At 41.5% G+C, this 13,804-nt stretch overlaps 4 protein-coding genes across 4 annotated transcripts; 3 read left to right on the top strand and 1 right to left on the bottom strand.

Annotated features, from left to right (window-relative positions):
• Positions 1-65: 65 nt before the first annotated feature.
• On the bottom strand, positions 66-1,631 carry LOC134184602 (glycerol 3-phosphate dehydrogenase-like). Its single transcript, XM_062652338.1, has one exon. The coding sequence runs from the start codon at positions 1,629-1,631 to the stop codon at positions 381-383; it is 1,251 nt and encodes a 416-aa protein (XP_062508322.1). The 3' UTR covers positions 66-380.
• Positions 1,632-1,684: 53 nt separating this feature from the next.
• Positions 1,685-3,381, top strand: LOC134184358 (pre-mRNA splicing regulator USH1G-like). Its single transcript, XM_062652032.1, has 2 exons — positions 1,685-1,889; positions 2,045-3,381. The coding sequence occupies exons 1-2, from the start codon at positions 1,723-1,725 to the stop codon at positions 3,282-3,284; spliced, it is 1,407 nt and encodes a 468-aa protein (XP_062508016.1). The 5' UTR covers positions 1,685-1,722; the 3' UTR covers positions 3,285-3,381.
• Positions 3,382-3,491: 110 nt separating this feature from the next.
• Positions 3,492-13,316, top strand: LOC134184184 (WD repeat domain phosphoinositide-interacting protein 2-like). Its single transcript, XM_062651808.1, has 15 exons — positions 3,492-3,621; positions 3,696-3,778; positions 3,861-3,961; positions 4,488-4,553; positions 8,515-8,571; positions 9,183-9,222; positions 10,144-10,241; positions 10,320-10,412; positions 10,469-10,539; positions 10,609-10,716; positions 10,778-10,856; positions 12,485-12,570; positions 12,636-12,743; positions 12,803-12,842; positions 12,899-13,316. Exons 1-15 carry the CDS (start codon positions 3,548-3,550, stop codon positions 13,088-13,090), a joined length of 1,296 nt encoding a protein of 431 aa, XP_062507792.1. The 5' UTR covers positions 3,492-3,547; the 3' UTR covers positions 13,091-13,316.
• On the top strand, positions 7,123-8,223 carry LOC134184185 (uncharacterized). The gene has a single exon (XM_062651809.1). The coding sequence runs from the start codon at positions 7,474-7,476 to the stop codon at positions 7,876-7,878; it is 405 nt and encodes a 134-aa protein (XP_062507793.1). The 5' UTR covers positions 7,123-7,473; the 3' UTR covers positions 7,879-8,223.
• Positions 13,317-13,804: the final 488 nt, after the last annotated feature.

The following is a 13,804-nucleotide window of genomic DNA, read 5'->3' as shown; positions in this document are numbered from 1 at the left end:
TTTCATTGTTTTCAATAACAACCAATATTTTCCTAAAGTTGAATTACTAGTCACAATGTATCCGGTGACGAATTGGTCCACATTCTTTTATAATCACAAAATTTGAATTTTTTTATGTTCATTCAAAGTGTAATTGTGGATATTTGTTGGCATGTTTGAGAAACTACACAAACTACTCCGAATTACAGCCTCCAGTGTTGCATAAATCAGGCAATAGAAGCTAGAGAAAATAGATGTTTTCTCGTGTTAGCACACCAAATCGGCTCTAAAGTTCAAACAGAAAACAAACTGAAAGTTTGACAGTATCCTGCCCAGAAGTTCTGGCTACATAAAGTTATCTCTAGTGTTAGTTAATAGAGATGAAAGGTAAAACTGCACTCTTATAATCTACTGCATTTCATTGGGATGCCCAACTTTGATAAATGATGGGTCACTCGAAACAGTTGACCATTCAGTTGAATTGCCTCTTGCTTACTGTCGAACTCAATATGTGGACGAGTAGGTAAATCATTCTCCACTTTAGTAGACAAAACGTTTAGTCCACATTCAACAATCATCTTCTCCACGTGTTCGGCAATAGCTAAAGATGCAGAAACACCCGTAGATCGAATACCAGCAACTGTGACCCAAGGACAGTTCGAATCACTATGAATAACATAGTCTTCGTTATCAGACCCTGGCCGTAAACCGGCATAGAAAGACGATATCTTTAAACCCTTCAAACATGGCAGTATCAAAACGGCTCGATTAACAAGCTTTTTTAGAGTAATTTCATCCACTGACATCACGTCTCTAGCAGACTGTTCCTCAGCTGTAGGTCCAACAACAATGTCGCCATAGACAGATGTAAATAATAATACACCTCTGCCTGCCTTAGAGGGTACGGGCATTATTATGTGATTTAACATACGATCGTCCGACTTTTCAAACACAACAAATTGACCTTTTCTCGGTTTTATATAAAACTTGGGCGCAACAGAAACCGGAATCCGACATTCCTCTAGTTTGTCTCCATATAAACCTGCAGCATTTACAACACACGATGCCTCTACTTGCGATCCATTCGCCAAATATAATTTCCAGAATTTAGAATCATTGCTCCAATCAGCACGCGTTACTTCTGCCTCCCTATTGACAACAGCTCCACACTGCAAAGCATCTCGAACATAAACAATCGGAAGCAACCAAGCATCAACAACTGTTTCATCGGGAAACAGTATCCCACCAAGGAGAGACGGATTAAGGTTCGGCTCAATCCGCAGCAGCTCCGTCGGACCCAACGTAACTAGGTTGGTGACCCCTGTAGACTCCGCATGCTTGACCACATCCGGGAGTCGCCGCAGCTCGGCCTCACTCCAGGCGACCATGAGAGCTCCTACTTTTCTGTGAGGAATGCCGAGCTTTTTATAAAATTCCAAATTTATTTCTCTGCTTCTCTTGATAAGTTTCAGTTCTAAGGAGCCAAGAGGAACGTCAAATCCGACGGTCGTAATTCCACTGTTTCCCGAACTCGCTCCCGATAACAGTTCCTTTTCTTTTTCCAAGATTACGACTTTAAAACCACGCACGGCAAGTTGCCGAGCAATAGCACAGCCTACAACACCGCCACCAATCACCGCCACATCAAACATTTTATCACGTGATCTTAGCGCGCGCACGGCAATCATCACGTGCCAGGGCGGGGTTTGAAAGAACGCTGTTTATGTCGAAACGCTTCGAGGCATGGCTGAAACGTCGTTTCATTTCGGTGCGAGAGACGGAGACGTCAGAGTGCTAAGTAAGGCATCAAAAAAGGACGTCAACAAGACCGACGGATCGGGAATGACGCCTCTGCATTGGGCTTCATGGCACGGCAGTCTTGATGCCCTCAAACTGCTAGTCCACAAAGGGTAAATCAATAATCAATATATTGAAACGTTTGCACGCAAATGCAAAAAAAATGTGTTGGTGCAATTTAGTGGGCGTATCCCTACTTTTCCTTTTGCATTGCAAACGTTTGGCGGTGCTTGCTGTGTGCTGACAATGCAGTTTTCTTTGTTTTAAGAGCTAATCCAAACCTGCCCGACAAAGATGGAAGCACGCCTGTTCATATTGCTGCATCGATGGGTCACACTGCCACTCTGAGGCACTTGGTCGAGAAGGGTGGCAATATCTGGGCTCTCGACAATCAAGGACAGACACCCGCCATGGCTGCTGCCACTCGAAGGCGAGCTGAGTGCTTCAAGTACTTGGATTCGCTCAGTGTTCGGCTGCAGGTCGAGACATCGGGTGCAGTGCAAAAGATGCAGCAGAGAGCAATCAAGGAAGCCGAGAAACGAATGAAGCAGCTGAGAAAGAAGCAGATTGAACAAAATAAACACACGGCAGCACCGACAAAGACAGGAGAAGGGAAGACGATGGGAAAGAAGTCAAAGACTTATGCCAAGTTGCCCACAGCAGGACAAGTCTCCGATGTTGTCCAGCAGTTGCCTGTCAAGCCAAGTACTGTGAGTGGTTTCAGGCAACGGATTTTGAGTTCTCCCATGATAGCAAATCCCGGACAATTAAAGTTGAACACGATGTACCGTCAGGTTGCATTAGGCAACTTTGTTTTAAAGCCAGCTGAAACACCAAAGAAGGAAGACGATCCCAAAGGGATGTTGTCGTTCAAGAGCTTTGATACACTCGATAGTGAACAGGCAGACAATGCCAAGGAACGTGTTGGCCATCATCATCTTCGTCGTGTCGGATCAACTGGATCGATTCGAATTAGTCCCAATCTGGGTGAAGAAGACAAGAAGCAGACGGCTGCTACAATACGAGGTATATTTCGGAATGAAGTAAGTGCAACTGCTGGTCTGGTCAACACACTCTCGTCACTAAAAACTCCTCAACCAGCAGACATGGCAGTATCGGCAAATAATTCTTCCTATTCGACCACCAGTGAACGACAAGGACGGCGGAGCAGAACAACTTCACTTTCTGATGCAGCACAAAATAATGAGGAATCTGTCAAAGCCAATGATGGTGAACCATTAGATGACACAGATGCTGCCGCAGCTGTAGCACCAGAAATCGAGGTGGACAACCCTTTGGCAGCATTGTTGGCTGCACTAGAACTGGAAAGCATACTCGATCTCTTGGAGAAGGAACGCATGGATCTCGATGCTTTAGCTCTGTGTAGTGACTCTGACCTGAAGGAGATCAATATCCCTTTGGGTCCTCGTCGAAAAATAATGGCCGCCATCAGACGACGCAATGATGCTATGCAGACTGCGAGACATATGAAAGACACGCCAATTTAGTTAATAACTAATCTATTAGTAGATTCAATTAATTAGTTATTTTTAAATTGTTTGATTTGATGCGTCGTGATTAGCAAAACAGCGATACCGTGAAGAACGTGTTCTGGCAACACACAACAACCTTGTCAAAGAACAACAGAAAGTACACTACACTACACGTAGCTTACATCTTATCCGGGCTTTTCATTAGTTACGCCTACTGCTAGCGCACGCTAGCCAAACAGAAGCGTCATAAATTCTGATGGTTCAACGAAAGTGAGACGATGATGAACCTAACTTGGCAAGGCGCTGAACCGGTTGGCGACCTCCTTGGCGTCACTTTTAATCAAGACTGCTCGTAAGTGCAAGTCTAGAGCGAACACCGACCATGACAGGTTGCTACTGATTTCCATCTTTCATTTTTCATTACAGTTCGATAGCTGTCGGAACTCGCTCAGGATACAAGCTCTATCAGTTTTCATCCGACGAACGCCTAGCCAAAATCCACGAAATGAGTGAGATAAATACTGATGCAATCACAGAACGTGTGCAACCAGTGTACGAAATCTGTCTGTTTGACATGCTTTTATGTGTTAGTGGGAGAAGATGCTTGCATTGTAGCGCGCTTGTTTCAAAGCAGTCTGGTTGCCGTGGTGGGGCAGAAGGAGCCGAGAAAGCTGAGAGTTTATCATTTCAAGGTACGTTTTCTTTTGAAATTTTCGCATGTGATTTCGAATGGTTGGAATGCCTCAGTGGCAGGAATTCTGATGTTGAAAGTTGATGATTTTCAGTGTGTAAGGCCGCAAAAATGAAATTAGTTGTTTGAGGGGCGCACACCAGTGTTTGGTTGGTGGGCGTGTTTTTAATTGATTTTTCAATTTTTCAATTTTAAATTAAATTTTAAGTTAAATTTCAAATTTCTAAATTTATTTATTTGAACATGGTTGTAGTATTTCTTGTTACATACATGAACTCAACCAAGTAGACTATGTTCACATATGACTTTTTGGGAAGACTTGTTGTATTAAATATCCGCCCTCTTCTGGTAGTACTTAAACTTTAACTCCTTGCTACAGAATTATATCAAAATTGATTGTTTGTTATAACTGGGCTTATTGTATGTGTATGTTGAATGTCCTTTTTGACTTGATAATGCAGTGTTCATCGTCTTCGCTTTGTGATGTTTGAGTTATATGAGCTAGTGCTACGTTTTGTCTCTTGCAGAAAGCAACGGAAATATGCAATTACAGTTATGCGAAGGATGTGCTGAATGTGAAGTTGAATAGACAGGTACAATGCTTGTGAATGTCGGTCTGTCTGTCTGTCTGTATGTATGTATGTACGTATGTGGCTCAATTGGTTAGAGTGTGCAGTTGGAGATTGGCAACATTCGGGACCTTCGGGTTAGAGTTTGAGTAAGGGAGGGCCACATACATAAATTCCCTTGGGCAAAGAACATATAATTGCCTCTCTCTTTGGAGTGTGAGGTTCTGTCTACAGCAAGTATCTACAGCAAGTACAGCAAGTGTGAAGTACATCATAGTGACTTCTGATAATGACTTCTGATACAGTAGTGTTAGATTGCAGAATAGTAATTACAGTATCGAACCTGGGCCTTAGGGGCTCTTGTATGTACGTATGCAGGGTTGTCCCCAGCATACAAAAGGCACGGCGGAGCGCCATGCCTTGGCTCCTGCTTGGTACAGGCCCGCCATGCTTTACTGAGTAGGCAGTGGCTACTCTAGAGTCCGTTCACACATTTTGCGCAGTGTGGGAAAATTTCTAGACCTCGGGATTCCGAGCATGTACAAGCATGTGCCCAAAGCAGGTGGAGGCAACTGGTAAATAGAGATGGGTAGTTAAGATGACTATTTAACCCAAAAACTGACAAGTTCCGCATTGTGAGGTGTAAAGCGCTGTCCTAGACCCGCCTTGTTTTCACGTAAGCAGATAAGCTGAATGTTTAATTGCATTCTTTTAGAGTCACCATACACTGATTTAATTAGCTGTCTCGTAACAGTTGTTTTTTGAGTCTACTGTTCTCTAGTGTAGCTATGAAGACAACGAACTTTGTATTTAAAAATTTACAAAGTTGTTTGAAGCAAGCAACTAATTCTTTGCGTATTATTTTAGTTCTTTGCCTACAGGGCCGGGGTGTGATGATAAGACCAATTAGGGGGACGACTGCCATATGGTATGAGCTTGATTGTAATACAAGTACTCAAAAAGCAACAGTGGTTGTCATGCACCGCCCACAATTGCATCAGTAGCAACTGCAGTTCCCTCTCTAGAAGATCGCTAAATGTTTTTAATTTGGGGTGTAGCTACTGCAGAATATTAGACGGCTTTAGAGAACTAACAATAAACAGGTTAACAATAGAAATACATGAGGAAGACTTGTCAGAACTGCACAAGATTCTCCATAGAAACCAAAAAAAATTATAGCATGTGGGGAAATCTAGCATGTGGGGAATCTAGCACGTAAACAAATGAGAGTCAGCTGCGATGTACTGTACTATACATAGTGGTGTGCACAATGTGAGAACAGCTAATTGTTTGATTGAGTTTAAATTAATCAAATTGCAGCTTTCAACCTTCCAACATAGCGTGCAAATCTCATGGATTCAATCACACTGGCTGTAATTAGTGGTCTGGTGAAGGTGACAATGATATGATGGCGTCATTAAAATGTGTATATTTTAATTAATTTGAATGCCGGTGTTACACACTCACTTAGGCATGCACTTTTGTCTACAATTCAGATTGCTAAAAAATACGATAATTATGGACGGTCCTTCACAGGAATCTACACTAGAGGACAATTTAGTTAGAATTTTTGATCTGAGTATATCATGCACATGCATGGCATGTGCTTGCCAGTATTTTGTACAAACGTGATTATCAAAGTGTAGTGGTAAAAAGGCGTACTGTTGTAAACTTTAAAAGGTGTTTTGTTTTCCTTAACAGGTAATGGCATCTGATTCTCGGTAGAAATTGTCCAAAATTTAAAACGTTGCAACAAATGAGAACAAAATACGTTTTAGGTTTGGTTCACATCAGTAGAACACTGTGTAAATAGACAGGTCTGTATATACTATCTCTAAGGCTGTCTAGCAAATTTGATAGGCTTCTAGATTAAAATGCGTGCCATTAAAAAATTGTGGGGGCGTGGTCACGAGAATTTCCGCCATGCCTTACAAAAATCCTGGGGACAACCCTGGTATGTACAAAAAAATTTATGTATGCATGTATGTGTGTGTGTATGTGGCTCAATTGGTTAGAGTGTGCAGTTGGAGATTGGCGACATCCAGGACCTTGGGTCAGAGTTCAAGTGCGGGAGGGCCATATACATAAGTTCTACCACATAATTGCCTCTCTCTCCAGAGTGTCAGTTCTGTCCAAGCAGCAAGTTGAAGTACATAGTGACATATAGTGACTACTGATAGTGTTAGATTGTAAAGTATCGTAGCAAGTGCTTAGCAGTATCTAACCTGGGCCTTAGGGGCTCTTGTAACAAAACAAAAAATGTATGTATTGTGAGGCTCAGAGGATGCCACAAGGTTTTGGTAGCTCCGCCAACCGATACATAGTGAATTCCAAGTCATTTTGGAGAACTTTAGCGACAGAAAGGTATATTAACCTACAGGCTACATAGATTGCGAGCCTAATTGATTGAAAGACTAACCACGATCAAGAAGAAGAATGGCGGCCAAGAGGCCGTTGTCAGTCAGATTGGTTGCTGAAGGCATGACAGCAGAAGACATAGTAAAGGCTTTATTTAAGCAACTGCCAGAAGAGTGTATTATGTGCATTTATGTGCGTGTGTCAGACAATAGCAGAAACGTGGCAGATTACTTTGCTGAATGAAGAAACCAAAGAAAAGTTGGTACTGACAGGCCTGATAGTACATAATGTTTGATTGGAAGTAATGCCACTACAAGATCCACCAGCTTTTGTCTCAGTCAAAATGCCCTTTGAAATGGCAGATAATGTCATTATCTCGAGAATAGCAGAAAACAGTCAAGTTGCAAAAATTACAAGTCTACGTAGTCCTTTGCACAACATGTGGAAACGGGAGTGAGAGTATACAAAGTACAAAATCCAAGAGGATTTTCCAGAGCGTATAATTTATGGAAGATACAATTTACGTCTGCATGTGTGATATGCTGGACAACCTCCAACATGTTATAGAAGCGGAAGCACTACTCATATGATAAAGAACTGTCAACAAAAAAAAGATAAGAATCCTGAAGACCAGCGTAATGAGAATCATGACCATGATCTTGATAAAAACCACGATTTAGAAATGCAGCAAGAAAACAAAGAAGGAGAGAATGTAAAAGAACCGGACTGTCAAACAGCAACAGAAATGGAACTATCAGAACAGAATCCTGAAAGTACAGAAAGACAACTGAAATCTCTACAAGAGATGACAGGTTCAACACTGGAAACCACCAATCAATCACAACCAGAAACAGACAACCAAAAAGTAAGGGACAAATCAGTAACAAACACGTTACCAGAAACAAAACAGTGTGCACAATCCAATCCAACAGAAAGAACAGCAGATCACAAGCAACAGTCTAAAGAAGGAAAACTGAACATGACACTCTGACAAAATCGTAAAACATTGTGCAATCACTTGACAGAAAAACAGAATCACAATCCAGATCTAGAACACAATCTAGATCACCGGTCACCGAGCAGAAGAGCAAACATCGAAAGGGGGGCACAAAGTGCTGCTGAAGAAAAACTACATGTTTCTCTCTTATATGGCTTGGGAGACTTTAATAACTATTGGAGACCATTTGCAGAAAGAAAAGAAGGAGTTATAACTATGTTAATTTGAAATGGTATATAACTTATGATTGCAAATGATCTAAACTGAGTCTGAAGGACTCTTTTAATAAAACAGAAAAAATGTATGTGTGTACTATGTGATGGCATGTCCACTGATAACAGTGATGACTCGAACTATGTAGCCTAGGTATGTATGTATGTATGTATGTCTTATTTATTGAAGCACAAACTCTGCATTACATTTCTAACACTAAATGCAAACAAGCTACTGAGTTCGACTTCTGTCTGTCTGTCTGTCTGTCTGTGTCTGTCTGTCTGTCTGTATGCTTGTTATCTAATCCTGTCCACTCTTGATGTTGTCAGTCAAATTGTACTTGAATAGTTCTCTGACTTGAGCATCAGGTCTTTGTTACAAGTTGCTTCATATGAATATCTTGTTTGTACATTGTAGCGGTTGATCGTCATTGTGGAAGACACTTTGGTCATTCATGGAATAAAGGACATGAAGGCAAGTGGCGACAAGTGTAATCGACCACTAGAATAATAAGTAACCGCTAAAACCATACTTGCGTTTCATTACAACCATTTTTGTGTTTCTATTTTGCACATGCAAGGAGCAACTGGTGCTGTAACCAGATTGTATATGAAAGGTAGCCTCGTCCCCAGGTGTTCGCCTCGCTCCTTCAAACAGCACTCGTGTGTTACATAACTAGGCTGTCGTCACAGCCTCACTTGATGGTGCAATACCTGGCATTTTTTGCATAGTTGAAATTACTTTTGTAGTTAAGATGTAAAGGTCAATATGCACTGCAATATGAAATTTGAATGGCAACATTTTTCATCATTATGTAGACTCAAGTAGTGCACAAAATTGTTTGTCTATGAAAGTGACGTGATTTACAAGTATTTTATCTATACTTACATAATGCGATTCATTGCATAAGATTTGACATGCATACGTTTAACGGATATACAGTACGATTGTGAGCACACGGTGAAATGTAGAATGTGGCTATTGGTTGATCCTGTTACATTCGGAAACGTTAGTTCTATTTGATGTTAGTTTGTGTGGCCTTACATTTGCGATAATAATTCATATTTGTATCTTGCATCTTCCAGGTCATTCATACCATTCGCGATACACCTCTCAATCCATCAGGTATGACAGTTGTGTTGATATTAAACCGGGTAGTGTATATGTAATTGTAATGCTATCGCGATGTTTGCTGTTTTGGCAACTGTAATTGAATGGTGATGTGAATGCTAGTATTTTTGAATGTTTGCCATTTTACTCAAGACCTTGCAGGTCACTTACATCCATTGCCTTTACGATACAATGAGGTATTTATGATGAGAGACTCTGAGTACAACAGTACGATGGGATTTATACGTGCAACATCCAAGTGTGATCCCTGAGACCTTGACTGTGGTATTGCTCAACAGCAAACCAATAAAACAGCAATATTGAGACATTCAATATAATTTCAGTAGAAAAATTCTCAGACAAACGTTTGATATAGTATCTGTGCAATTGATGAAAAAACTCAACAAAGACTAAAACAAGAATGTGTGAACAGAAATATTTCTGTATGCCGCAGCAGCACTCGAGTGACTATCTGTGGAATGAAGAGACCGTGTTAGCTAACTGTTGTTAACAGAAGCACACCAACTCACAAAGTTTTTGTACATTCTGTTTCAATGATGTGCAAAGATAAGAACTTTACAAAAACTATGCTTCTGTATACTAGACAAGATGTATGTATACATGGATTTGATTTTGCTTGCCTCTACCATTTACAGGTTTGAGTTTTTAGAACATTGAGAACTGTAGTGGTAGTGGTGGTGGTGGTGGTGGTGGTGGTGGTGGTGGTGGTGGTGGTGGTGTGTGTGTGTGTGTGTGTGTGTGTGTGTGTGTGTGTGTGTGTGTGTGTGTGTGTGTGTGTTTGCATGCATGTGGGTGTACGTGTGTGGTGTGTGCACGTGTGTGTACTGCTTTAACAACTCGATTATAACCAAATACTCGTTCTGTCTAAACTGTGTTATTGGTTTGTGCCATCACTCGTGCATAACTATTTTTTAGGTGTGTGTGCATTCTCTTCAAGTTCTGAGAACAACTACTTAGCATATCCCGGAAGCACTCAAGTCGGAGAGGTTCAAATATATGATGCTTACCACTTGGTGCGTTACGCTCCGCTCATCATTATCTTTGTAAGTACGTTATTATTTTGCTTAACCTTTCTACTTCTCTTTCTACAGAAATCTGTTGCAATGTTCTCAGCACACGACGGTCCATTGGCAGCCCTTAGTTTTACTGATGACGGCATAAAATTGGGAACAGCATCAGTAAAGGTGAGTGCTGCCACATCATCTTCACTTGATTTAGTATTAAGTGTCAACCTACGTAGGGTACTGTGATTCGAGTTTTTAAATCCGATGACGGCACAAAACTTTTTGAATTCCGGAGAGGTGTCAAGAGGTACCATTTAGTACAGTCATGTAATTCAAAGTATTAGACAATGCTTACAACTTTAATTCCCGTCAACAGATACGTCGAGATCAGTTGCCTCGCGTTTAGTCCTGACGGCAAGTATCTGTGTGCATCAAGCAATACAGAGACCGTCCACATCTTCAAACTGGAAGTACAGAAGGAGAAGTAAGCTTGCGAGTGTTGACAACAAAGCAGATTGTTGAAGCAGCAGATTTTGTATCATTAGGCCCGAGGAAGAATCACAAAGCTGGATGGGTTACTTTAGTAAGGCACTCGCCGCTCCTGCCAGCTATTTACCCAGCCAGGTAATGAAATATAAATTCAATGTCTTTATGTTTTGTACCTTCACTGCGTGTAGACTTTTGTGTTGCATGGTTGTCTCAAATTGGGAATCTAAGCAGCATGTGTATGGATATCAGTGATGTGTTGCAGTGGGGATTATAACATTTGTAAGTGGGTCGGACATCACTCTGTGTACTTGGATACAAGTTCCATTTTAAAATTGACTTTATTAATTATGAACATTAATTATTAACTAAATTAACTTAAATTGAATTAAAATTATTAGGCCACATCAAAAATTTTGTGTTTGGGTCGGCAGCTCATACATATTTGGGTTGGTAAGTCGTAGAATTTTTTCAGGAAATATTTTCCTACGTAAAGCATGCTAGAACAACCAGTATAATGTGCCGAAGTGAAACTACAGCAAGTTTCAAGACAGAAAGGCTGTGAAGCATGCCGCAACAACAACGTCAGATTAGAGTTCATTTCTGGGGCTGACGCACAACAGCTGACTTGCAAAGTGCAGTTAATTATTAACACACACCGGAAGGACAACTTTGTATTTCTTCAGCTGTTCCTGGCTAGGTGCTGCATCTGGACTACCGCAATGACAACGAACCGGAGGCAGTTGAAGATGGCAAGCATATTAAGCAATCTCAACATGGTTGCTGCAGCGAATTGTACTGACACAAAGACTCTGTTGTGAAGAGGGCTTAGCCTTGGCCTCCCGGACCCATGTAGCACTGATTCAAAATCGTCCTTGGCCTCCCAGACTTGTGTAACATCAATTCAAAATCGTTCTATTTTGGAATTTTGAATCGGCGCTACATGGGTCTGGGAGGCCAAGGCTAAAGAGGGCTACTTTTTGTCGTCAATGGAGACCCTGAGAGCCTTAGGTAGACTCTATAGACCCCTTCAGATCATCAGATGCAGCCTTTTCATCCTCTCACAGACTGTTGGAAAGTTGTTTCCGTGGCATTTGACACACGTGTCAAGATCTGTGGTGCGAGAAAGTTCGAACCATGCCAGCATTCCACTGTTTGCCCTGCCATAGTTTTAGCTTACACTCTAACAACCCAGATATTACAGAGATTCCCGGATATAGTCATGGTATGCGTAACACAACCAGAAGACACAGCACACGAAATCATCATTGTTACGGGGTTTTGAGAGTCGTGTAGCGTATAGTGAATAGTATTTCAACTTGTTCATTGCTTCACATTGCTTGCAATTCGATTCTATGACAGTCATCAATCTTAGTACAGTTAATGTACGCTAAGGCAACCCGATAACAAATAAATAAATATTTGCAATCTTTGAAAAATCGGGTTGGACGCACCCGAAACACGAATTTTGTTGTGGCTTTATTTAAATAATTTTTGATTTAACTTTAGTAATTATAAATTGTTAATTACACCACACCAAATTAATTTCACACCGAATTATATGAAAAATTAATTAAGTATTGCCTGTAAGCAGATCCTCCCTTTTCTATTGGCGACATCTATGGTACTGTACTCTGTTCCCAGCATCCAACTGAGCTCAATCTATATGTAGACAGATATGTTTTGTTTAGTCTAACATGTTTGCATTGGACAAATGTGTCTGACTGTTATAATCCCCACTAGTGTTGTTCCACGGTTTATTGTAGGTGACCGACGTATTCAGTCAGGGACGTTCGTTTGCGATGGCTCGTCTGGAGAAGCCGGGGCAGAAGAACATCTGTGCTATCACCGTGTACGACTGGAATTCATTGTGTTTATGAGGTCTTTGAATAGTGTTGTATGTACTTGTGCGTCTAGGATGCAACAGATGTCTCGTCTAGTCGTCGTGACTGCCGACGCAAACGTCCGGATATACAACATCAATCCGGCCGAGGGTGGCGACTGCAAGCTCGTCAAACAATACAAGTAATAGACAGGTGGATGTTCGTGAAACGTTTGGTCTACAAATTTGTGCTCTTGTCCAGTCTTCTAACGATCGACGAGGACGGGATGGATTCATCAGCTGTGAGTCGTTATTCGACGAATCCTTGTACTATTGAGTAGTTCGTTTTTGATCTAAGGTGGAAAGTCAGGCGTCCGGTCTGGCAGCAATAGCACATCCAAAATCAAGAGTGTTTGAGGAATCTCGAGAGTCAGAACCAGTCGGCAAGTCTAAGTCGGCTGTTCTGGAGAAAGAGGATGTTCGACCGCAGGAAGATGGCGATACAGATGACGATCGGCCGCCGGATCAGTTCAAGTCAGGTGAACAGTGAAGGCTAAGTTTCTCGACGTGGAGACTTAGTGCATGGATTTGTACAGCACATAGAATGCATACGGTTACTGTATCTTCTTCCATTTGCAATCATGTGAATACCACGTTTTGTGATAGTGTGAATACCAACTGCAGGGAATTAGGAATGACAAACATGTAGTGTGGGGTGTGAGGTTTGTATGACTGATAACTGTTATAGATGTGATCGACGAGGAGGTAACATTTCTGCCAACATGCAAGCAGTCACACGCGCGCGCGCATACACACACACACACACAATAACTGAACTTCCTATTATTACATTGCTTACTATTACATCACCTGGTCAACCATCAGTCTGATGGTCCATAACGTCTATCCCATTCATGAGAAGCGAATCTTTGACACCAGCTGCAGCCATGTATGTAATGTTGCCCCGTGTGTCATGTCAACCATTGTATCTTTCATCTCCTTCTACCTATTAGACATGCAAGTCTGTTGTGTTGTTGCATCTGTGTTTAATGGTTTCAGCATACCCAGGCATGTTTCCATGTTGCCCAAAAGCCCAAGATGTGGGCGTCACTTTTACTGTTAATGCCAGTGACTATTAGCACGAGTCCTGAAGAAATCTTTTTCAGAACTGTAGTTTAACTAACAACTCTACCCCTAATCCTCACATGTCTAACCCTTGGGATAAAGTTGTGAGGCTTGGGGTTGGATTGTGAGGGTTAGGGTT

Source organism: Corticium candelabrum, chromosome 9 (assembly GCF_963422355.1).
Source record: "Corticium candelabrum chromosome 9, ooCorCand1.1, whole genome shotgun sequence".
Classification (NCBI taxonomy): Eukaryota; Metazoa; Porifera; class Homoscleromorpha; order Homosclerophorida; family Plakinidae; genus Corticium; species Corticium candelabrum.
This window is presented reverse-complemented; position numbering and strand designations above follow the sequence as displayed.